This window comes from Harmonia axyridis, chromosome 2 (assembly GCF_914767665.1).
Source record: "Harmonia axyridis chromosome 2, icHarAxyr1.1, whole genome shotgun sequence".
Taxonomy (NCBI): domain Eukaryota; kingdom Metazoa; phylum Arthropoda; class Insecta; order Coleoptera; family Coccinellidae; genus Harmonia; species Harmonia axyridis.
The window spans coordinates 53,931,915-53,958,452 of NC_059502.1; the positions used below are offsets into that span (position 1 = coordinate 53,931,915).

At 35.1% G+C, this 26,538-nt stretch overlaps 1 protein-coding gene across 7 annotated transcripts in view; it reads right to left on the bottom strand.

Annotated features, from left to right (window-relative positions):
• LOC123673750 (triple functional domain protein) overlaps positions 1–26,538 on the bottom strand; it is a 250,022-nt gene that overhangs the window by 16,060 nt on the left and 207,424 nt on the right. For 5 of the 7 annotated variants that reach the window (XM_045608400.1, XM_045608399.1, XM_045608401.1 and 2 more), the window contains exons 22-27: positions 12,128–12,373; positions 7,145–7,228; positions 5,973–6,373; positions 5,351–5,738; positions 3,128–3,328; positions 274–485 (exon numbers count right to left, since the gene is read on the bottom strand). In XM_045608400.1, coding sequence (XP_045464356.1) covers positions 274–485; positions 3,128–3,328; positions 5,351–5,738; positions 5,973–6,373; positions 7,145–7,228; positions 12,128–12,373 — 1,532 coding nt within the window. The remainder of the gene's footprint in view (positions 1–273; positions 486–3,127; positions 3,329–5,350; positions 5,739–5,972; positions 6,374–7,144; positions 7,229–12,127; positions 12,374–26,538) is intronic. The other 2 variants (XM_045608402.1, XM_045608403.1) reach the window with 1 other exon arrangement.

A 26,538-nucleotide genomic window follows, 5' to 3' on the forward strand; every position in this document is an offset into this window, starting at 1 on the left:
ATGTTATTGTTAATATCTAAACAATATAAGAGATAGATTTTCAATAAAATATTTCCAAAATTTAAATTATAATCTCGTAACACTTTTTGCAGTTAAGATTATATAATATATTCAAGAAACATCTTTCCTCTTCCTATTTTTGCAAAGCCTGTTTGAATTAGAAGGGTTAGCAGAACTGCAGAAAATAATTTTAACAAACTGGACTATCCAGCTCTTTATGGTTAGATTCAAAGCATTCCCAGATCCAGGTAGGTAAGCCTGTTGAATACTCACAACTCTTTCGTCAGTTCCTTTTGATAAGCTATAGGACTCTGAATAGCCTTCAAGAAATCTTTTTGCGTTTGGAGTATGTTTTTGATTGTAGTTACCCATTGATCCAGCACTTCCAACGGTACTTGACATACAAAACCTACATTTGATTTATTAGGATCTGTCGATTGAAGTACAAAGCAGTCCTCCCTCTCTTCTAAATTCATTTTATTGACCTAAAAAAATAAAATAAAGTAATCGTTGATAAAAATGAAAAAAGTTTGCTTAATGAGAATTCCAACATAAATCCAACTATTGTAAAAGTTTTGAATGTAATGGTAGATTATACATCCTGAGAATTGTACCCCTTTACCAATAATAGCTTCAAGTCGTTATTGTTTATTTGTAATGGGTTACAGCTTATTTGATCCCGATCATATTTATAGAAAAAAGAGTTTTCCGTAAGGGGTTGCATTTTGATATAAAAAAATTTATGTTTATTTCATTGTAAAGAGGAAGGTATGCCATTAACAATGGAAAACTATATCAGCCAAATGGCCGCTATGGCGTTTTTCCTTGTTTACGTGAATGACTTCGGATAAAAGTAGAATGGGGCCTAAATAAAGTAATAGTATAGTAATAGTTGATGATACCAACCTTCTGGTAATACAATCTCTTTGGCCTGATCTCAAGCAATTAGTAAATGAAATAATGGGACACACTAGGGAATGGATGGACGATAATAACCTGATTTTGAATAGCTCCAAAACGAAAATAACCCTATTCAGTCCCACAAACTCTAATATACAAGCCCCAGGAAAAATGTTAATTGGAAGTGAAGAGTCAAAACTCTCACCATACTCTAAATTTTTAGGTGTCTACATTGATGAACAACTAAATTGGAAATATTGTATAATAGAACTTGGGAAAAAGCTGGAATCGTCAATTTATGCCTTCAGAATAACATCGAGATATCTAAGGGGAAGTGTATTAAAGACAGTGTACCATGCAACAATAGAATCCAAACTTCATTTTGGCTTATGTTTTTATGGCTCAGGGAATGTATTGTCTTTATTCCCTCTACAGAAGAAAGCGATAAGAATATTATTTAATAGAAAGTTCAATGAAACATGTAGAGGAATTTTCCGGCAAAAAAAAATTCTAACGATATATGCCATCTATATCAAAGAATGCCTTTTATTTTTCCATAAAAACAAGGATCTCTTCAGTAAATACATGTATACTAAGAGCAGATATGAGACAAGAACGCAGGAATATATGTATCCAAAATGTAGGTTAACAACATCACAGAAACAATTGGAATATTTTTTTTTTTCCTTTATATGTGCTTGGCTACTAAGGCCATCTACTCAGCGAACATTTCATATTTACTATATCAAACTCATAAACCCCCACCAGACATACACAACAACCATGACCTAGCCAGGATTCGAACCCGGTACCTTCGGCACCACAGCCAACTTCTCAGTCCACTGTACTACCGAGGTAGTCCAATTGGAATATAGATGCATAAAACTCTATAATAATTTACCACCTAGCATACAGAAAATAGAGAACCATAAACGATTCAAAAAGAAATTGTACAAAATTTTGGTTGATTTGGAACCAAACACATTAAAAGATTATGGTGTAGATAACTAAAATCTTTAGCACCTGACACTATTTCATTTCTTTTTGTGTTGTAACATAGAGTGATTTGAAATAAACACTGTTATTAATATTATCATTATTATTATAGGGTTGCATCACCATATCCTTTTCGTGAAATTTTTCATGACCAATTCGCACATTAGCGGCTGTATGTCCCAACTTAATGAATTTTATCTTTAAGGTCTTGAATCGATTGTGGAGCATTGACATAGACCCTATCTTTCACGTGTCCCAACGAAAAAGTCTAAAGGTGTTAAATCACAAGATCTTGGTGGCCAATATTGATCACCTCTTTGTGAAATAACACGTCCAGGAAATTCTAAGCAGGAATATTTTCAGTTGTTCTTTAACGAAGCACATTGTTTCGATACTTCACATCACTAACTTGTCTCAACAGCTCAAATTTTTCCATCAGTTTCACTATTACCTGTCGGAAGGTGCTTCACGATTACCCAAAATTGCTTTAGTTTTGCAAACTGTAACTGCAACATTTTCTCCATTTTTAAAGTGAATTTCAATGCGTTGTTGAAGCGCGTATCTTTCCATTTATAGTAATGGCGTAGTTTTTACTTGTCAAATATTAAAAGATGACAGCTGTCCAGATAGCTGGCTATTCAAAATTAAACCTCATATTGGAAAACACTTTTTAATGAAATTATAAGATATTTTTGGAACGCTGCTTCCAATGGGAGAAAACTGGCAGAAACCCTCACGTAGTGAAAAAGCGTTATATCTTCTCCGTCGAGACAGTTGTATAACCTCAACTCTTAAAATGCGTCGATTTCATTCCTTTCTTTTTTTCATTTGATTCTTTTTTTAATTCATTAAGGTCATTATAGCATTTTTTCAATGGAAAGTCGAGATACAGAAATTGCAACAAATGTAAGTAATGCAAAATTAAAAAGGTAATTTTTTTTCGAGGTGCTCCATGTTTATTCAAATTTTGAACATGCCTAGTTTATGATGAGTTCAGCGGCAGCAAGCTGATTGGTAAACATATATGTGAAGAAATCATCCATATTCACGTTGTTCATCAATTTCAAGTTTGAATATCCGTAATTTTGGAGTCATTTGAAAATTTTCATGTATCTATCGTTTCTGTTTTTAGAAGTACTTTTGATATTAAAATACAAAATTTTAAAAACAAACTTCAGCATAAAAACATTACCTAAGCAATAAAGAGATGGAAAATATTTGTTGTATTTACCTGGATATGAGCTCTGTATATATACTGTGGACTTGTGAATTGTGTCTTCTTTCCAACAATATCTGAGAAAATGATGCTTTGTTCGAATAGAAAAACTTGAAGTTCCTTATTTTTTCCAATATTTGAGTTGTTTGATCCTGGCAAATCGGAACAAGTGACAGTACCGTGAAGAAGTAGTTTACCTTGAGCCGTTATTTTACCCTGAAAATAAAGAAAATACTCAAAAAAAGAACAGAATGAAGTAAAATAACCATTATACAGCAACAAATCAACAAATATGGTAAACCTTTGAGATTATTCGAAGGAAAAATTATTTTCAAACCTTTCGGTATTTTTCCACGGTTTACAATTTTGTAGCATAAAACTTGAAAATCTAATAACACGAGATCCCAGGGCCACTAGACTTTACTCATTATTTTCTGATCAACACAATATCTTGTAATGAGAGGAATTTGTATTCAGCAGATTTATAAAATTGCGAGCTATATTGCTGTGGTCTAGTTGGTTTTCACCCGACGTTCCGCCTATAACTTCGGTAGGCATGAGTAATTGTAATGCCTTTCGGCTCACATAATCATCAAGTAGAGACATTTAAAACCAAAGAACAGACACCAAAAATAATATCCAAGAAGGAATATTACTTTTAAATTTAGATTTAAGAGGGGTTTCAATGCACCGTGACCTTATGGTCTATTTTACCCCCCCCCCCCATCAGAGCTGTTCTCGCCATTAGTCGTCGTAGTCTACAGTTCGCTCTCCAATACCAGGGTTCTAATGAACTCTAGAATCCAGGATGGCTTCAAGGAGGTTATTTCCTCACTACTACAAGTCCCTTGTTCGAAAAATATTTTAAGTTGACTAGCGATGACGAGTCATTCCATCACCAGGTGATCCGGACTTTCTATCTCCTTCCCGCAGAATCTGCACTCGTCGTTTTCTGTTAGACTCATTAGGTGCTTTCCAGCCAACGTCAGGAGCTCCTCGGTACAGCTCCGAAGCGTACTTGTAGTGTTCCAGGAAACAAGGCGTCGAGCCCTCGCGTTACCTTCCCCTTTCCCCTGAAGCACCCCCCGCATTTGCCGGGCTTCGAGCCCTGACAGGTGTGAGAGAGAAAGAAGACCGTTACTTAGCATAAAGTACGAGACAGCTGGTTTGTTTACGTTGAACTTGACAGTTTCGTTTTGGCGCGTTCCACTCATAGCAAGGGCTCGATGCTCTAGTGCGCCGAGCCCCGGGGTGACACGCACCTGACTGGAAAGCAGCTATTTTCATAAGACGCTTCCTGGGGTGGCAATATTCTGTAAGGAATCCAGTGAGATGTAGCATATTCTTGCTAAGATCTAGATACTTCTTAGATCTTGCAATTTTCGGTTTTTCCTTCTCCTGAAACTCTTTCTTGTAGGTACTTTCATCTATACCAAAAAAAGATTCTGGGCCAATGAAAATAGGGTGCTCTGTTTCTGGCAAGTGTGTTGGTCCTTTAATTCCTAAGCGTCCGGGAACTCAGACTAAACAGACCTTAGTATTCTTGCTTATTTCATTGAGTTTTCTTCAGCACTCCAATACCATCTTAGAATCGATGTGATGAGAGCTCACAATGTTTTGATTGCAGCCTGAATGTGAAAATGTATCGCTATATCACATTTATTTGTACCTTTTGATGGTATTCTTTTTGAAAGCTGGGAATGTGGACACCCTTTCCCAATCTTCTTTTCTATTTAACTATAGTGAAAGTTATCTCCTTGTTAGATTTTTTTTATCATCTCTCTGGGAAGGCCCGCTCGATGGTATGTAGTCAGAAAGGACCAAGCTCTCCGATTCCTAATTCCCTCATTGCTGGTACCTTACCCTGCTCACTTGTCCTCTATACCTGCCCAATAATGAATATCGAAATATACAGGGTATTTCATTACTAATAATTAGAAATATTCTAACTACAGAGCTCAAAATAAAATAAAATGAAAAAATTAGCCTGGATCTCCTCTCTGAATTACAGAGTGTTTTATCTGAATATTCGTGATGATTAAATCTGCATGTTTTGCGCTTTTGTGTAGAAATATCTCCAATTAGTAATGAAAGAACCTGTGCAAGCATAAATACCGAAATTTTCAAACTCTCTTAAATATTTAATCGTCTAATAGATCATACGAGCGCATTAATTGCACTAATAACTCAAAATCTCCTCCTCTTAGAGAATACACAATCAATTTCAGTGATACTCACATCAAAACCCTGCAGTCTGCCAACATCCATCATATCATTAGCTTCTTTTGGGACAATAACCATTATTTCATAAGCCATTTTCAATTGTTCCGTTTCGGCTGCTAACCCAGCTCTTTCTGTATATTTGAGTATATCTTTCAGCATCAATTGATATTTCATAATTCTCTGGACAGGTTTGATGAGCAAATCACAAAGTTGTAACTTCTGCCCCAATTTCACTCTGAGTTCTTCGAAGTAAGTGTCAAGGTATTCTGATACAATGTATTCTGATACTGGTTTGTTTTTGCAATATACAACGTACATATGTAACTTCCTTTGGTAACGTTTGAATAATTGGGCTAATTCTGTCGGATTTTTAATAGCTTTTCTTATTGCTATAAGGAATACGCTGAAAAAAAAATTAAATTATAAACTTACTTTCATCGAAATTCATTTTGGAAAATGCAGAAATTGATATCAAGTTGTACATCATGATTGTTTGAAGTTTCTTATTTTAACTAGGCTAGGGGTCTGTGAGACCTGTCAGAAGCGGTAAAAAAATAAAACTGTCGCAAATATAGACAACTATCAAACTGTTATGACTGATTTTCAAAGTCGACTGAAGAAGAGGAGAATAACTTACTCCTTGTGCCAATCATAGATGGCTTCTATATTTCCAAAGACCATTTTGTGCTTTCCCTCTGCCAAATCTTCAGGCATTTGTAGTTCACATTCAGAATCCTTCATCGTTTTCATATATCCATCTACTATCAATGACAAATCTCTAACATAAGCTTCCTCTGTGTCGACTAATTCCTTCAACACGAATTCCCTTTTCCTCAAGAAACTGTCGATTTTTTTGCAATTATCCAGCGAATTGTCTTCTATAGGCTTATTATCGCTTTCGTCTCCACTGAATGCCAAAGCTGAAGCCTCATTGGATGAGTATTGCGCAGTTGACAGTTCTTCTTGTTTTGTCGGGTGTTCTGCAGAGGCCTCACTCGATTTGGAATCACGAAATAGGGCATTCTCCGAATGTTGCTCCTAAAATCAGAATATTAGAGTATTTCAAAACGAAAAAGGGGAACAAATTCTACAAAATGTGACTTGAGAAATCTAGATGTTAATTATAAAAACTTTCTTTGCTCATTCATTTATTGATTAACTAAGGAAATCACTCGAAGGTTCAACTCTAAGCAGAAGTAGAGCTTGAAGATCTGCAAATCAACATATCGCAGAAACGTGAGTATAGGCTATGTAGTAAAATGCCGATAGTCATTTATCAATAAATCATTTCATCAAAGAGCCATTTCGATATTTTGAATGCTGAACCTGGAACACTAATTTAAATGACTGAAATGAATAAACCACTTCTAATCTTATATTTCTCAAGTCACTTTGAGAAATCTCCAACCAACGTCTACATAATTCTTTGTACATATCTTAATCAGATAAACATAATGTGTATTATTAATCTGAAGGGATGCAGAAGCACATATTATTTTGACGGGGTGATGCATCATTTCCTGTTAACAGAATTTTTTTCAAACGTCAAATTTTTAACACGGTAAAGAAAACTCAGTGCTGCATTCAGATGATTGCAAGAAGTGGATGCAAAGTGATAAATACCAACAGAAGATGAACAGAATAACAAAGCTACAAAACACATAAAATAAAAATATACATAAAACGATATGTAAAGTGAAAAAAGTGCAAAAATAAAATAAAATATAGAAAGCAACATGCTTATTTATTGGATCTGAAGGGGTCATGCTAGTTTCAAAATGTGCGTAGAAGAAATTTTTTAAGCCGCACCATTCGTTCCTTCACAATTTGTTCTATTTCAGCTAGATCAGCAGAAGTTGCGCCCTCAAGCGATTTTAATGTTAGACTAGAAACCTGCAGATAGAAGAGAAAAGTCGTTATGAAATGAAAATATTATGAAGATGAAATTATCTTGCGAATATTGTACAATATACATATATGTGATCACAATAAGTGTAAAACGTTGCTGAAATGAGAAAAATTTATCCTAGACAAGAAAGGTTAAATGTCATAATACAAGTTCAATGAACAATCTCCACACAGATTCAAATATTAAAATCATATGAATATGCGTTAGTGTTCATTTTATTTTCTGCTGAAAAATCATTTGATAATCAGTGCATTTTTTTTAAGTCGAGCTACCATAGATTTCGAAGGGAATGAAGTAACTGAGTTTCTTTTGGTGGGTCCATATTCATTTCATTCTTAAGAAATATATTGCAATTGATCTTTTTTCTCGTACTGTTTTGATTTTGGACACAATTGAATTATTTCAGGCTATTATTTCAACTACATTATTAATTGATCAAAATAGTTTCTTTTATGTTGATATTCAGCTATTTGTGGCGAGGGCACATAATGAAGCTCATAAAAATCGGTTAAACCGTTTTCTAATAATAAAAGGTGTAAATAATCCAATTTTCTTTATACAAAGAAAAATATTATTCAAATAGATCATACTAAACAGGAGTGGAATATACCATAATATTATGGAGTCGATAAAGTGCAAGGACTTACTGGAGAATGAAACACAATATATTACTTATTATCCAATTACATTTATTGTACTCAAAGTGATCTTCTGAAATAATTAAAATCTGGCAATAAAAAATCAGAATAAAGGTTTTTGTAATAAGAGGATTCATTGTAACTTAAAAAAACGAGTATATTTCAAGAGAAATGAATGGATTTATTTCATTGTAAAGGGGAAGGTATGCCCTTAACGATGGAAAACGATATCAGTCAAATGGCCGCCACGGCTACGGTTGCAGAACCATATCACACAATTCTAAAAATGCTCATCTTAAGGCAGTTTCAAATTGCACGAGCTCTATAAAAATAGAGCTCGTGCAAGAATTAAAGCCAAATGAACATCGTTTACGTTGCACTTTCGCCTATAAAAATAGGCCCATAAGCCTTACGTAAAATTATCCGAGTAGTAGAAGGTCAAAGGCCAACCAGTCGAGAACGGCGACGTATCGATATTTCGGCGTCTTCAATACTTCGAGCTACAGAAGCAATATTCTCTTCAGTACGCACATTTAGTTATCTTGTTGATGGTTTTGAATCGAGAAGAGTGAAATTAGTGCAAAAACGATTAATAACTGCACTAATTGCTTCCTTACAAGACCGATTGTATTGACCATGAAATGGACGAAGTACTCTATGGAACTCGCGGACAGATTCATTATTTTCAAAGTAAACTTCTACAATTTGCAAGTGTTGTTCGGTCGTTAAACCCTTCATGATGAATTTCCTAACCGTACTGAACAGAAATGTCAACGCAGTTTGACAATCTCAACTGTCAAACCATAGACAACAACCATCGAAATTTCTTATGCAGATGAAAAAACACCCTTTATAACATATGGATTAAATATATTTGTACTCACATCAATTTATGAAAATATGTACTTTAAATTTCACTATATAGAACAACGATATAGCCTTGAATCGCCGTCATTTTTACATTAGTGTTATCAACAGCCTTTAAGACCTAATTTTCAATTTCAAATGAAATAAACTAATTGCATCTCATTTACCTTATTTGATAATCGTTCCTTGACAAAATATACATTATTCATATCGAAAGATAACATTTTTATTATCTCACATCAATATATGAATGTTCTTTCAGGGCAAGATAGTAATTATTTGAAAAATAATCGAATAATTCTTGGTTCGAATTTTTCACCCTTAAATATTATCCTATTATTACGGTACACCCTGTACATCGGAAAAACTCCTTCATATAGAATCAATTAGGAAATAAGTAAAATGAAACAGCCAGCAAATTCTAAATTGAGAATAAATCAATCAATAGCAATTAACTCAGTTAACTTCATTCTCACTTTGCAGTTGGGATCTCCATAGAAAATGGAGAGTCGGAGGAAGTGTGAACATCGATTTTCACAACTTCATTTTTCAGATAACTTGGCTCAGTTAATTCAGCTCCTGTACTTTATAAGACGAGGAGAAGATGAAAAATTTTAATCTGCAACCATTGTATAAAATTATATAGTAGGACAAAAGCAGTTTCGCGAAAATGATTCTCGAAGCAGATGACGCCACCGTCGATAAATTCTCGAGAAATTAGGTCAATTTGTCAGAATATTACAGACCCAGTATAGGGAATTTTATCCAACCGTTAATAGCCTACCTGATCGCTGAAGCTTGTATTTAATTAAAGGTTGCAGTACCAAGCTTAATTTAATTTTTGGGTAGATGAATCTTTCCATTATCGATATTTATGTTAGTGGTTATTAAGAACTCAAACCCACCTAATATAATTTTATGGTCGAAAATTTTTCGTGTGGATTTTTTTCTTTTATACACTGCGCAAAAGAATTAAAGCACATTATGGAAATCTCAAATTTATTCTACAACTGAAGGTGTTCTCGGTGATAATAATTTTTATCAGAATTATGCATTCATATGTTATCCACTTTCAACGGTTTTTTTCATTACAGATGTTTTTTCCCAGTAGGAATAAAAAAAGATGAGATTATCAGATTTTGAATGTATTGGTTCCATTCTGAAATCAGTTGTTCTCGATCAATTCTAGTGATCAATAGTTTTTCTTTCGTTTGATTTTCTACACTCGATCGCTATGCAACGCGAAACACGCAATTTGACCCAAGAGGAATGTGCCCAAGCGGTAGTTTTGCGAGAAGAAGGGTGGACATAAACAAGAATTGCAGAAAGGTTTGGAGTTTCCCATACAAGTGTGTCCAGAATGTTGCAGCGATTCAGGGAGACAGGTATGAATGTCCGAAGACCAGGACAGGGTAGCCCACGGGTAACAACTGCCATTCAAGAACGTTACTTGAGAGTTTCTTCGTTGAGACAACGGTTTGCAACCGCTCGCCTACTTCAAAATCAGCTTGAGCTAACTCTTGGGGTGCAAATTAGCACTCAGACAATAAGAAATCGCCTCAGAGAATATGATTTAAGGCCTCGCGTCGCGGCAAGAGGCCCAGCTCTTACCCCAGCCCATCGAAGGGAGCGTTTGGATTTTGCGAGAGAGCATATCAATTGGGAAGAGGCTGATTGGGAAAGAGTGCACTGAGCATATCTTTCATGTGGACGTCTGTATACAAGGGAACGTCGATCACAATGGTAGAGGCAGAATCTAGACTCATCTGTGAAGAGAACTCTTTCTCAGTCAGCCTCTTCCCAATGGATATGCTCTCTCGCAAAATCCAAACGCGCCCTTCGATGGGCTGGGGGCTTCTTGCCGCGACACGAGGCCTTAAATCATATTCTCTGAGGCGATTTCTTATTGTCTGAGTTTGCTCAAGCTGATTTTGAAGGAGGCGAGCGGTTGCAAACCGTTTTCTCAACGAAGAAACTCTCAAGTAACGTTCTTGAATGGAAGTTTTTACCCGTGGGCTACCCTGTCCTAGTCTTCGGACATTCATACCTGTCTCCCTGAATCGCTGCAACATTCTGGACACACTTGTATGGGAAACTCCAAACCTTTCTGCAATTCTTGTTTATGTCCACCCTTCTTCTCGCAAAACTACCGCTTGGGCACATTCCTCTTGGGTCAAATTGCGTGTTTCGCGTTGCATAACGATCGAGTGTAGAAAATCAAACGAAAGAAAAACTATTGATCACTAGAATTGATCGAGAACAACAGATTTCAGAATGGAGCCAATACATTCAAAATCTGATAATCTCATCTTTTTTTATTCCTGCTGGGAAAAAACATCTGTATTGAAGAAAAACGTTGAAAGTGGATAACATATGCATGCATAATTCTGATAAAAATGATTATCATTGAAAAAACCTTCAGTTGTAGAATAAATTTGAGATTTCCATAATGTGCGTTAATTCTTTTGCGCAGTGTAGGTTCACTTTACTCCACAAGTTTCAAAAAATGTGTCGGGCAAGCTTTTATATGGTTTTGCTCAATCTCCGCTGATTTGATTTCAAAAATAGTTTTTTTTTTTATTGATAATCTCGATTTTGAAGTTACCGAACTTCTCTACTGACAGGATTTTTCTTAATAATTATCCAAAAAATTTATCTGATTATCCATTTTTAGATTCCTCCAACTGAAAGGTATACCAGTAGTAATGTTACAATGGTTAATATGGCAACACTGTTTTTTATTTAATTTCTTACGTCATTTGTGTAGGTAATGCCATTTAATTATGGAAAGATACACGCTTCAACAATGTTTAGAAATTGTAAAATTGTTTCAGTTAATCGTATTGTAGACAAATTTGAAAGTGGTACAAAATACAGTTCAGTGCATGAAAATGATATTCTCGTATCATGTGAAGAAAATTCTCTTTCAAATTTATCCACAATACAAGAAATAGTGAAGCGATTAAAGCGGTCATCCTTTAAATATTCTTAAATATCTCTCAGTATTCACAACTTAGCACTGATATAAAACAACAACAATTTCCGAACTTTTTTGAACCGTGTGTCTTTCCATGATCAGATGTCATTAAATGTCACAACATATTGAACACAAATAATAAAAAAATAAATACAGTGTTGCTATTATACCTATTTTAAATTGAAAAATTTTTTTTATCTGCCATTAAACAAAAAGAAACGATTATAAAGCGATTATAAGTATATCTAAGTTGACGATAATCATTTTCAAAAATAGGGAGATGAGTAATGAGTTAGAGATGTCATGTGACTTTTTGTTGCTGTTAAAATGTGAATATTTATTGTCTTGCAGTGATATTTCATAGAAGGAATGGAAATATGATCAATATTGTTGAAACTTACTCTTTTACATGGATTCTCTTCAATATCTGGCACTCCAGGAGGTGGTGACGTGACCAAGATTGGTTCCTGGATGGGTTTCATCGGTGGAGGGAGTTCAAGATCTTCATCAACATCGTCGCCAGTGTTGGCACCGTTTGCTAGTTCGGATCCAAGGGATTTGGCACTCTTTATAGATAAAGGAGGTCGCAGTTCATCTTCATCCTCCCCTTCTGATACCGATGGCTTATTACCCATTTCTGAGGGAACCTGGAATGAAAACAAATCGTGAAAATGTATACTCTAGTATCGTATCGGATGAAATTGTACGTCTATGGATCTTCGAGTCGGCTTGGGACTCTAACGTGCGTTCAAAGAGTTGTTCAAACTGTACGTACATAATGCAGATGTGCATGATATTTGCATCAGCTGACACAAAACATAGTTTTAATAGGTTTTACTTCTTGAACCATTCAATACTATTCTATCCTATCATTGGTTGTAGTTGAAAAATTTTTATCCTAACCTTTATGGTCACTTGACCAGAGACTCAATCTTTGTCTCTTTAATGTTGAATCAATGCTCAGCACTAAACGATATGACTTCAACAGCAAAACTGTCGTTTCTTGTCGAATGAATTTGATTTATTGTATTCATAATCTTTTCAATTGCCTTTTCCATCAAGATCTTCAAGTGTGTTTAACAGGCTTTACCGTAGAGCTTATGAAGGTTGTTCATCATAGTTTAAAACCAATAACATCAAGTAAAATCCACAGTACTCTCGAGTACTGTCCATTTATCTAGTTAAGATAAGTAGTAAATTATTGAATTATATAGGAAAAGATCTCATTCAATTCATGGTGAAGCTCTAATTCAAAAAATAATATTGTTGTTTTCAATTAACTGTTAAAACCTGGAAATGATTTTTGTTTACCGAGGTAATTACTCCTTTCTCATTGCTCGAATTCAATACAAATGTCACGATACACATAACAATATTGGGTTAAATGTAAGTTGGGTTGGAAGAATTGGGTTGAAGTACCTAACTAGTGTTAGGTACTTCAATGTCATAGTTGTTGCGAGTTGGGCAGTGTGAATCCAAGACAAATCAATACAATATTTTATCTCCACGATGTGTTATGGAATAGTTCACAGGTCTGGTTATCTTTCTAATGAGGTGTTCATTTTCCGTTCAGTGTCTTGTTTACTAATCATTGTTTACATTGTCAGTGACATCTGGTGAGGAGGTTAATTTCATATTAATTTGATCTATTCGTAAACTCTCTGCCAATTATTTTGATTTGTCAGATAAACTAAACGATGTTTGATAAAATAATATGTTAGTCTGGATGAAGGATTTTCTCAAATGTAACGGCAAACTTTTGGAGAAACGTTCGATGATGTTCTGATTTATTTTGGGATTTGAGGACCATCTTAGATTGATTTGAATTTGTAAATTGCGATTGGTTTGATGTCCTGGTTCAGTTAAATTTAATTTTTTTTTTCTGTAGGAATTTTCGATAATTGTTAACCCTAATTTTGTGTGATCTAAAAAATAACCCAAATACGTTTAGGGTATTAATTATTGTGTAAGATGATTGGCCACGGAGAATGAACTCCAAATAACGGTGGTTTCTTTGCTTTTTGTCATTACATCGTGAGTGTCATTCGATCAGGTGGGAGGATAAGATTATAAGGTTGCTAGTTTCCTATTGGGGGCCATTGTCTTGGAATTCAATAGCTAGTTCGTTACCGTTGTATTGAAAACAATTAATTTGCTAGTGTAGGCATAATTGGGGAACCAAGCGGAAGACAACGCGTTATGAAACAGCCACTGCAAGGAGGAGAGTAGAAACGTTGTGAATGAGACAGCCAAGGAGCATTGAGGTATGAAAGAGAAACACAATTAGAGTTTGTTGAACATTCGCCATCTTACTTTCAATTATTTCATCCATAATCCTAGAATTGTATTGAAGGTGACTATTTCACTCTGTAAACGGAGGTTCGCTAAAAACTATTTTTTTCATATCTGTCAAGTGAACTATGACGATATCGGAAAAAAACATTTAACAAATTTATGAATGAACACCCCCATCTTCCTCAGAAGAGATGTTCTCGCCATAAGTCGTCGAAGTCACAGCTCGCCCTCCAGTTACAGTTAATGGGAGTTAATGAACTCAACTATCTGGGATGGTCCCTAGGAGAATGCTTGTTCACCTCTACAAGTCCTTTTTCCAAAGCATTTCTTGCGTTGGCTAACGATGGCAGGGCATTCCGTCACCAGGTGTTTTTTCCTCCTTTTCAAAGAGTCTGCACCCCTCTTGTTCTGCTAGAATCATTCTCATGAGTTGCTTCCTGAGACGGCAATGCCCTGGAAGGAAACCAGTGTGGAGGTGTAGCATGTTCTTGCCAAGATCCAGATACTTCTCAGATCTCGCAGTATACAAGTTTCGAACAAAATTTTTGGAATGATCCAATCCAGATTGTCTTTCGGGTTTTTCCTGCTCCTGAAACTCTTCTTGGTATATTCAACTGTACCCCAGCAAGGTTCTGAGCCAATGAAAGGAGTTTGTGGTCCTTTTCTGGCAATTGTGTTGGTCTCTTCATTTCCTTTAGTTCCCGAGTGACCGGGAACTCAGACTTAACATACCTTGGTATTCTTGCCTATTTATTTGAGTTTTCTTCGGTACTCTAATATCACCTTAGAATTGATTATATGTGAGCTCAATACTTTGATTGCAGCCTCACTGTTTAAAAAACTATCATTGAAATATATACATTGATCATTTAGAAATCAAGATAATGTTCAATATGTTGAAAAGCTCTATTTATTTTGACTAAAATTTAATTATACCTGAAACGAACCCAACCTCGAATACCTCGATCCAAAGCCTGGTGCCGTTTAAAAATGAAATATTGATTTTAAACTTTACAAACTTTCACAATAAATTACAATTCAGTTCCTATCGAATTTTTAATGAAATGAATGGATAATAATGACATAGAAAATAAAATATTATTGTTCTATATTCAAAGTTCACAAGTGCCCAGAATCGAGAGAAATATCAAATATAAACGATGTATGCGCCATCTGAAACATACGCGATCCCTCGAAATCAAGTGGGTATAAATGTGAAAAATCTCCCGTTTTGTCTGAAAGTTTTGCAGGTATAAGTAGAGACACAACACAAGGTTTTCTATGCATCTTGATTCCAAGTAGTGATGTCATTCAGGTCGTATGCCTAGGCGTTAATTTTTTAATTACCTATATGCACGGAAACATGTTGTGTGTTGTGTCTAGTCATATTACACGAATCTGGCGAAATCAAACCTTTTCGAGGAATGATTTAAAGATTGTATGGTAACTAGACCGAAACGTCGGAACCCAGAAATTCAACAGACTATGAAATTAGACTATAGTAATTCTTTGGAACATTGAATATTTTGAGTGATTCAGTCACAGATTCTATATCATTTTTAAATTACCATAAGCCCATTTATTAAAATTATCCTTCGAACTATTTTCTGAATCAAGGTTTGTATGATTTTCAAATTGTTCACTACACAGACTCTAAATTACAATAAGAAATACTTAAATTTATTTCGTAGGTTATTCTTCAAAATATCGAACTAAAATGTCCGAAAAACCTTAACTAGTCTTTCAAGCATAACTGGACATGTAGTATATTTGAAATTTTAAAAAATGCGGATATGAAGTGAGGAAATGAAGTGTTTTCATTTTGAATAGCCATTACTAAAACAGGGAACACGCTTCAACAACGCGTTGAAATTGTTAAAATTCACCAGAAAAATTGTGAAAATTTGCAGAAGAGGTTGCAAAAAAGCACTTTTGGGTCTACGTGAAGCACCTTCTTGGCCGGCAAAAATAAAACTGGTGGAATGATTTGAGCTTTTGGGACAAGTAAGTGATGTGCAGAATCGAAACCTCTCAATATGTGACTGTTTGGGTGGTTTTTGGGTTGGTGGTGTGACTGGACTTATATATTTGAAAATGAGGCTTGTGCAACTTATACGGTGAATGGATTGGGCTACCCAGCTGATTAATGCCTTTTTATGTCCAGAATTGAGAGATTTTGATGTAGACGATGTTTGTTTTCAACAAGAAGGCACACTAGCAACGAAACAATCGTAATTTTCCACTAAAAGTTTCCTGGCCTTGAAAAATTGCCTTAAGATTTTTTCTTTGGGGACCACGTAAAAGAAAGGTATATCCCAATGCTCTACAATCGATTTTATACCTTAAAGATGGAATTGCAGAAGTTATTGAGGATATGCAACCGCAAAAGTGCGTGCATGGTCATGGAAATTAAATGAAAAGGATAAGGTGCTGCAACCGTAGCCGTGGCGGACATTTGGCTGATACCATTTTCCATCTTCAGGCATACCTTCCTTTTCACAATGAAATAAACATCCAATGATTTCTCTGAATATACAGGGTGTTTCAAATTAAGTCGGCACCATTGCCAACTCTGTTATTATTGATGATACGTTGTCGGTTAAATGGGCAAACTAGTAGCATTTTGAGTGGTCTTCTAGATGCCGAAAACAAACAAAAAATTGACAGTCGCGTTGTCATAATATTTCATAAAATGATATTTTTTCAATGGAACACCCTATAATTTTTCATGCATTTCGATTCGTAATAACATTCTCAACAACAAAGTTCATTTGACTTTTTTCGTAAATGTGAAAATAAGACAGTTGTATTAATAGGAAACATTTATAACAAACTCATTTGATAAAGCGGTATAAAATATCGAGTAAATGCTCAAAAACACCGCCTTCTTGTTGAACACATATTTGAGCCCTTCTATTGACACTATTAATTCACAAAATGAATGCGGCTAGCGAAATGGCTTTAAGATGGAAATTATCGTTTTGTCTATTAATATCAAATAGCTTAGTGGTGTCGATTGAGTGGTGCTACATGATGATCACGGGTTTCACGAGTTCACATCTCAGCGTCCTTTTTGCTTTTTACTGTCTTATTTTGCTATCAGTAACAAAATATTTTCATTCTTATAGATACAAAAAATGGTTGTTTGGGCAATCATGAGGTTTATTCGCCAAAACAAATACATTTTTTGTATCAGTGAAAGAAATAAATATTTAAAAATAAGTCGCTCATTTTCCACTTTAGGAAGAAAGGTGATATGAGCTTTGTTGTTGAGAATGTTATTACGAATCGAAATGCATGAGAAAATATAGGGTGTTCTATTGAAAAAATATAATTTTATGAAATATTAAGACAACGCGACTGTCAATTTTTGTTTTGTTTTCGGCATCGAGAAGACCACTAAAAATGCTACCTGTTCGCCCATTTAACCGACATCATAGCATCAATAATAACGAAGTTAGCAATGGTGCCGACTTAATTCGGAACACCCTGTATACTCGTTGTAAACTTGTAAATTTGTTTGAAAAAAATAACGTACAGTGTATTTTACTAGAGGTACCATCAAACATCCTATATCTCACAAAGGAACAGACATGTTGCATTGCTGATTCAGACTATCCAAAATGTCCTACATTCGCGCTGAAAGCTTATACATACAGTTATTCATGAAACAGAACCAGCCTTCTACCCGATGTAAAAATTCGTCGTATAATAACGCTTTATGCAGAAAATGAAAAAGCAACACTTGAAATGAAATTTAATCAAAAGAGGATTGAGCGCAGCAAGCTTGCGTGTCGCGTCCAAGGCTACGCAGTGTCAGTTCTATTTAAAATTGATGCAAAATGATATGACATTACATATGGGTTTGTTTATTCCGGTTTTTCATACGATTCTACTTTTAGCGTTGTTAAGTCACATAATGGAATGAGTAGAGCGCCGAACGATATACCGCAAAAGAAATAGAAATGGTCGTTTACAAAGATGGTACTCTTTTTGCTTTTGTTTGGTAGTGAAAATTATCAAGTACTTCAAAAAACGTGAATTAATAAGTGAAGATAAATCTGAATTTGAGGTCAAAATCAATTAAAATGTATCGTGTGTTCCAAATTCGTTGTCTAGTGAGGGGATTTTAGAATCCCTTTGAGCTAGAAGAAAATAAATGGCACGTTTTCAGGTTCGATTTTTGAGAGAATAATGACGTTCTCATAACTTCTTTATTACTGGTGCTATAAACATGAAACAAAAACATTCTACAGCCACCTTTTTCAGTAGAAAACAATAGTTAATAAATTGCTCTCAAGTTATAATACAAACTTGTGTTTTTTAAATGTGAAACATAAAATTTCTTTAATGAATAAAATCCTTTTGTTTTATCTAAAGATTCAGTTTCACAGGAAATCAAGTGTCTATCTATGATTATCTGTGAACTTCAGATAATCAAAATATTCGGTGGCCACCAAGTTCTCCGGACGGCGGAGTTAACACTCTTATGTTTTTCAACATTTTCAAATTGATAAATGTTGTTCTTTGAATGTGAGCAAAGGAAAAAATCTAACGGTGTTAAATCCGAAGACCTTATTATTATAATTATTCACTGAATCAGGGTCGTTGCGACTCTGTTGACCTTCCGGGAACTACATTCAATTTGATATTTTGTTCTCAACCCTGCCTATTCATATAAACCCAGGGAGTCCGTCGATACGGACAACATTCTTAGGAGCCTTGGCTATTACTTCGTGAGTATCCAGAACTGACTTTCCCATGTGAGTGGTTCTTAGGCCAGTCAGCCCCTGACAGTTGCACATTATGTGCTCGGCTGCTTCTACCTCATTTCTACAGAGCCTGCAGATCTCATCTTCTGACTTACCCATGCAGTACAAAAGGTATTTATGACAAGTGTCCTGTGTGCAGTACCACCATTACCCGGAGCTCAGCTTGTGGCAGCTTCAGGAGCTTCCAGGTATATGTCGGTGAAAGCACAACAAATTTCCTTGCCTGAGCAAGACCCGGAGTCTTTCTCCAGAGGGTTTTTCTATTGTCACACTCCCATTGATGGACTGCTGTCTAATATTGGTCTTTTCGAGGCCCATATAGAAGGGCGCAGTATCAACAGGTGTGAACCTTGATGCCCTTTTTGCAAGTTCATCAGCTTTGTCGTTTCCTTCAAGACCACATGGCCCCAGTACCCATAATAGAGTTACTTTATTCCCTCTGGCCGGTTGCTTTATGGTATTACTGCACAACCATGTCAGTACAGATACCTGGCTATATGATTCCAGCGACCTCAGCGTGGCCTGGCTTCTGTAGTTATATAAATACGCGCCACTTTGAGGTTTTTCTTTTTTGAGGCACCCTTGGGCGCAAGTATAGACAGCTAGTGTTTCGGTTTGTAAGATAGAAGGCTCAATTTCCAGGGATCCAGATCTCAAAACCTTGGAGGCCCTTGATTTTAATATCAAGGGTTTATTTAAGGACATATCCCTCAAGAAGAAGAGCTAACTTTAGTCACGTGTGTTGGGCTTTAGACCTTCATCATAAAAGGTGAAAAAGTGTTGGGATGAGCAACACTTGTTAGGAAACAACAAACAAACGAAATATTTCAATTATTTATCAAATGCAAAAAAAAACTCTTTTATCAAGAATGCTCCTTGTCATAGATCGATAAGAACCACAATCCAACTGAAGGAATTATTCTCCACATCTGGCCCCGAGTGTTTACTAGCTTTTTGAAGACTGCAAAAAAGTGCCCCAGGAAGAGCAATTTGGCTCTAATGAAGCCTATTTCGAAAGTAAAGACGAATTTTTCCATAGAAGTACTGAAAAACTAGAGGAGCATTGAAGTACACGTTTTAATCTTGAATGTGACTCTGTTGACACGAATAAGGTCGAAAATATTATCTGAATGAATGAATGAGAAGCCCCAAAATCAAGTAATATTCATTACTGATTTTGTTTTTCAATTTTCCGATTATTTTCAGGTAGGGTCGAAGATCAAGAATGTTGGAAAGAGTGTCAACTTCATGGCAAGAAGATAAATCCATCCAAAATAGAGAAATTTGAATGCATTCTTCAATGATTGGCGCCGTAATTAGAGAGACATACATAGAAAGAGGAAAAATCGAACTTTGAAAACATGCAACTATCATTTTCATATGATATTTCCATAAATTACTACCAAAAGTGATATGTAATTGTTTTGATTAAGTGATTATGTTTTTATGAGTAATTGTTCAGTTAGGTTCATGCGAAATTTTGTGTAAAAATTATACGAACAGGAATTTGAATAAACTTCAAAAGTTCATGTGACTTCAAATCAGTGATTTTATAATTTTTTTCATATTATACCCATCGACAAGTTCGTCCAGTTCAATTTTGAATCAATATTCACATTCTACTCAGAAGACTTGAAATTTCCATTTCGACCCAGTTAAAATGACAACTTTTTGATCGACTCCTACGAAATTTCAGCGATATGAATGACAAGAACGATAACTTTCGTTTCAATTTTATATTCAACACATGTCAAATGCCATCAAATAAGTAGTATGGAATGACCTTATCAACGAAAAATCTTAAACAATGAATCTATAATGAGTCACGCAGAACTCAAGTACAATGAAGCGGAAAACGCTTCTAAAACGGGAATGGAAAGATGAAAGAGTTCAACGATATTAACATAGAGGTATGCGGCTTATGAAAAATATAGGATCAGCAGTAAATATGTAGATAATATTTGGCGGAATACCAATTTTTTCGAGAACTTTTAGGCGACAGCTCCTTTGGGTTTATTATTTTCAATAAACTTATTCAACACAATACAAATTTTAAACCACACCGAATATTTCATATTTAAGTTTTGGAATGTGTAGAACCCAAAAATCCAATGGAGAAATCCGTTCGTGTGGCGTCGAGAAATTCTCTCGGAAACTATGAAATTTATTCGCATTAGATTTGATTAAAAAACTTGTTATATCGTGTTTTTTTTCTCTAGACATTATTCTTGAATTTTCTATTTTTAGAATTCTGATGACACGGTCAATTTTGCGTTAAGCTTAAGATTGTTATTTTATATCTACTTGTAAAATCTTAACTCGGTTGGATCAGAATTATTAGATAATTTTTATCGCTATCAACATAAAATTTTGCACAAAGCTTTAAGACGGGTCTATACCGTTTCAGTTAAAAATTTAATATGCTTTATTTTACCCTAGAAAGTAGAGACCATCGATTTATACGAGGTTTTCACTATTATTCATTTTAAAGAATTCATCAATGTGGAAAGTTTTTATCAGTTAATTTTTTTGAGTGAAAAAAAAATTAGATGAATTTGTTATTGAAGAATCAATAATTTCATGATATAATTTCAAAAACACTGAGGAGAAAGTAGTTCAACTTTGGCAGATGTCTGTGAACTTCAGAAGATGAATATATTCCGTGGTCACCAAGGTCTCCGGATTTAACAACGTTAGGTTTTTTTCAACATTTCAATATTTTCAAATTGTTAAATGTTGATTTTCAAAACTGACCAAAGAAACAATCTAACGAAGTTTAATCCGAAGACCTTGGTTGCCAACGAATAATATATCATCTGAAGTTCACAGCTTATTATGAATGGACACTGGGTTGATATACCGTGTGAAACTGCAGTTTTTGATAGTTTTCATAGTTTGATAAGAAATTTATATATCATGTAATATTTTTTTGAACAAGGAAAAAAAGCGATCTTGAATGTTATAGAAATTGTTATGGTTTACATTCAGAAAAACATAAGTTTGTATTATGTATGTATGTAGGCTTGGTTAATCGATCGTCTAGAGTCTAGACTCTAGAGGTATGATTCGATTACCTGGCCTTTCGTCTTTTTCTCCGTGACTTAGTTGGATTTGTAATAATTAAACTCTTTCGAATTATTTACATCTATTTATAAAGCCACAATTATACAGTACAAACTCAGTATTGAGAAGATCTTAATTACGTCTTAATTACAAGTTTCTCACTACGGTACTGAATTTCGTCTTTAACTCGTTTGTTGATTACTCGAAACGTCTTGGATTATCACGTCTTCGTCGTACTTCAAGTTTTCGGTCGTCTCGTCTTTAACTTGTTCGCGACTCGTCTTAATCTAGTCCGCGAAACGTCTTTTCGTCTTACGTCTTAAGTTGACCGCCCGAACTTGACTCGTCTTCGACTTAAGTTAAACTGTACCCGTCTTCGGCTTAATTTGAACGGTGTCTCTGCCGATTGGAACTACCCTGTCTCGAATATCGACCTCCCTTCTTTTCGTCTTGGCCACACCCTTAGGGGAAAGTACCATCCCTTAGTCCAATAAGAGCTTTGCCGTACCGCCCACAAAGATCTTCGCGGATTCCTGGAAATCGAATATTCTAGAAGGACTAGAACCTGATAAACAGATGTAACACATCTGGTACGATCGTGTTGTCTTCGAACCTTATCAACCCCCCAATAAATCTCTTCAAGATTTACAACTCTTGACATATCTTCGACACCTCGAAGAATAATACATCCTTTTTACATTATGTACAATAACAATTCGTTCCCTGTAAATCAATTGAAACTGTCATGCCCTCGACACTAAAAGAAACTAATAGGTCTCCAAGCATCCGCAATTATTTACAGGGAACAATAAGTAACTGGATCCTACATGTATGTAACTTCAAAATGATGGGTATAAAAAATAAATGATTACACCATAGATTCTACTGAAAAAGGTGGCTGTAGGATGTTTTTGTTTCATATTAATAGGACCAATAATGAAGACGTTATAAGAACTTTTCATTTTAAGCCATTTTATAATTTTCCCTAATAGCTTGAAAACAATAGAATTTATGAGGTTGCGGTTTTCACCAAAATCATTCTCTCAAAAATCGATCATTTTTTCTAGATCAAAGGAGTTCTGAGATCCCCTCAGTAGACAACACATTTGGTACACCCGATACATCCAGAATCTCAGGTTCTGTAGTAATATTCTTCCTGAAATTTCCATGCTTCTGGTTAATTAATACGATATTTTGCACGAAGCTCGAAATAGTTAATCTGTTTATACACGCAAAGTGAGCACCTGGAAGGATCTATAGACACCGAAATATATGTTTTCCAATATTCTCGGAAATATTCAGTAGGTATTTTTTTTTCAATATTCCTCTTGAATTTTCTATCGTTCCAATGACGTGACCAGCTTGAAATTTTCATATTTACGCCCAAAATCTCAACTTCGTGGGTTTATGATCACGGAAATATTGGGTGATATTCTTTCGATATTCCTCTTCTATGACTCTAATTACGTAATTAACATAAAATTTCGCATAAGGCTTCAAATTTTAAGTTTTCATCCAAATAAATATGTTCATCCCGGTCGAATCGGCAGTTTCACCGTAAAAAAAATTCGAACGCCCATATTTACGGAACCCCTAGTCGGATTTAACTCACTTCAACTTAACCGCGGCATTCGAGATCCGAACCGTCCCTGAAAATTTCAAATTTCTTGGTCTTTCCGTTAGGACAGAATCGAATTTGAGGGCGTTTTCGGCATCAGCGATAAGAAACTTTGGGATCATTGCCGGCCAAAAATTTAAAAAACACAGAAAATCATGTTGGTATACAACTATAATTTAATGTTATGAAACACCGCAAAAAATAAAATCACTTCATATTCTTGTAGTATGAATAACTATTATTAGTGTTTAAAGAAGAAAACGGAATAGATTTATTTCAAGGCTTCATCATAGTGAGTCTTATAATCATAAATTAAACTTTGTTTATTGTTTTTTATTATGATAATGGATTGATGATAATCTGCTGTCTGACTCATTGAATAAATGAATTGGTTCGCTTTCGTCTACTGATTTTGTATAATGTATATAAAGCGAAACATCTAGAGAATTAAATTATCTTATACATACTGAAAATATGAGATGTGGCGATTAGAACAAATGGATATGACAAGAAATAACTATACACGATAAACGACTCACATTTATTTTAAAGGTGGAGAACCTCCTCAGAATCTTCCTCTTCATTTTACAACCCATTTTCGACATATCTAAACCGTAGGAATGCACTTTTTGAGAACGGAAAGAATTACAGAACAATAAGCACATACTAGTCGGCACAGTTCAGAAATGGCTCATGACTCAGAAAAAGCTACAAGAAGGAAGTCGTACAGTTGATAACGAAACCCCAAGTGTAATAGGAACGTATGTGACGAACATATTATATTTGCCGGATTCTACAGTTTATCTTTTTTATCAATAAACATCACATTACCACCTATACTTATTTCCAATTTGAAAACACCTTCAAGGATGAAGCCCCGTATGAATGATTCTTAATCGGAGAATTCATAAACCTGGATCCCTTGCAGTCTTATTTTCGATATACAGTGTGTTTAATCGGATATTGTTATCGAGCCTACCGATGATAGAGAAAGAATTGTGATGAATGGGATAAAAAAATTTTCGATCTACGATTGCTAAATTTTCAATCGCAAAATTAATTTCATTCAATTGCATAACTTTGGTTTGGTGTCTGTATGTTGATCTGTGTGTCCCCAAACCACTGTAACAAATCTGACTTCTCCCATTTCTATCAGATTTAAATGGAATCGGGTGTGAACATATCCATCTGTTTCGTCCGTTTTATCCGTTTAGAAGTTTTATACCAAAAATTGAATTTCCTAAGCTCTTTGTTGTCGACAAATCAAATTTGTCGGCAGATCAAGTAAGTTTCCCAGGGGAGCTACAGACGGATTCTTTATTCGATTTTTGAATTCTGCACATTTCAAAACGTGTAAAAGAGCAGGCAGCAGCCTAATGGAAAAAATTGTGACCGGTTGATTTTTCTGAATTTTTGTATTTTGTGAAATATGACCTCCTGAACAAAAAAGTCTATAGGTCCAATTCAATCAAATGACTAGTTTCCAAGATACAGGGTGTCGAAGTTAGAAAAAGAAACATTTCTCGTAGGAAAACATCTTGAATGAAACTCTTATCTCCGACAAATATTGTTACGCATAAGGCCGCACCTACATTGGGTCCGCATTTCTCCCGATCCGATCCGATCCGACGTTGTCCGATGGTCGGACGACGTCGGAAGAAAACCAAACACCTTTATCTTAATGTAAGTGCCTACAATTGAAATCGGATAGTGTCGTGAGTCGTCGGGAATCGAGAATTCGGAAGCTTCGTTTCAATTGTAGGCACTAACATTAAGATAAAGGTGTTTGTTTTTCTTCCGACGTCGTCCGACCATCGGACAACGTCGGATCGGATCGGATCGGGAGAAATGCGGACCTAATGTAGGTGCGGCCTGAGGTTAACATTTTAGACTGGTTTCTAATGAATATTATTGTAAGATACGGAGTGAGTCAAGAATTATCCAAAATGAAATTCGTTTAGTTCATAATTCACCCTCTAATTAAGAAAGTCATCCCTGGAATTTTCCAATTTTTTGTCATCACTCTTAGTTCGAATACACTCTTATAATGTCAAATAGTATTGGCTTTGCTATGGCCAGTTTTTGAGATACACAGGGTAATATATTAAGAGGGGCGACGTTATTACAAAAGTTGCCAAAACGTTGTATACAATGAAAATTTCTCATTGGATTACCTCGGTAGCGCAGTGGATTGACAGTCGACTGTGGTGCCGAAGGTACCGGGTTCGAATCCTGGTTACGTCATAGATGTTGTGTATGTATGGTGGTGGTTGATGAATTTGATCAAGTTTATAGATAATAAGATACATCTGCTGGTCAATGACTAACGTCAAGACCTTTCTGAGGGTTTGAAAAAAAAAGTTCTTATACAAAGTATCGATGAGTGATAAGTTGGCGTTTACTTATTGCTATATTCTCATTGTACAATGAAAGACATTGTTCAAGGTATCCCAAATCCGATGCTTACTGAGTGCTTTTCAAGAATAAATCTTCCAAGGATCCCGATCTCTTTTTTCGAAATAATTAGATAACAGAAAGCAGATCATACAGGGTGTCCCATAAGTGGCACGTCACAGTGACACCGGAGGTAGGTCAGCTAAAGAGGAATATTATTGAAAAAAAAAGGTAAATTAATTAAAAACAGACTTAACTTTCGATTATTTATTTAATTCTTAAATCTAACTTACAGTAAATGTTCAAACTGTTTCCCTCGGACTCTAATGCATAAATGACACCGTTTTATAAAATTACGATTCAATTTTCTTAAACTAATTTCCGATATGTGTATGCAAAACCAATAAGAAGCGAGGTAGAATTGCGTGAACGCGTATTCGACGCAGCCCGGACCATATCGGAAATTATTTTAAGAAAATTGAATCGTAATTTTATAAAACGGTGTCATTTATGCATTAGAGTCCCAGGGAAACAGTTTGAACATTTACTGTAAGTTAGATTTAAGAATTAAATAAATAATCGAAAGTTAAGTCTGTTTTTAATTAATTTACCTTTTTTTTCGCTTCTCCTAATCCATCTTTTTCCCTATTGTGACTTTAACAAATAATAA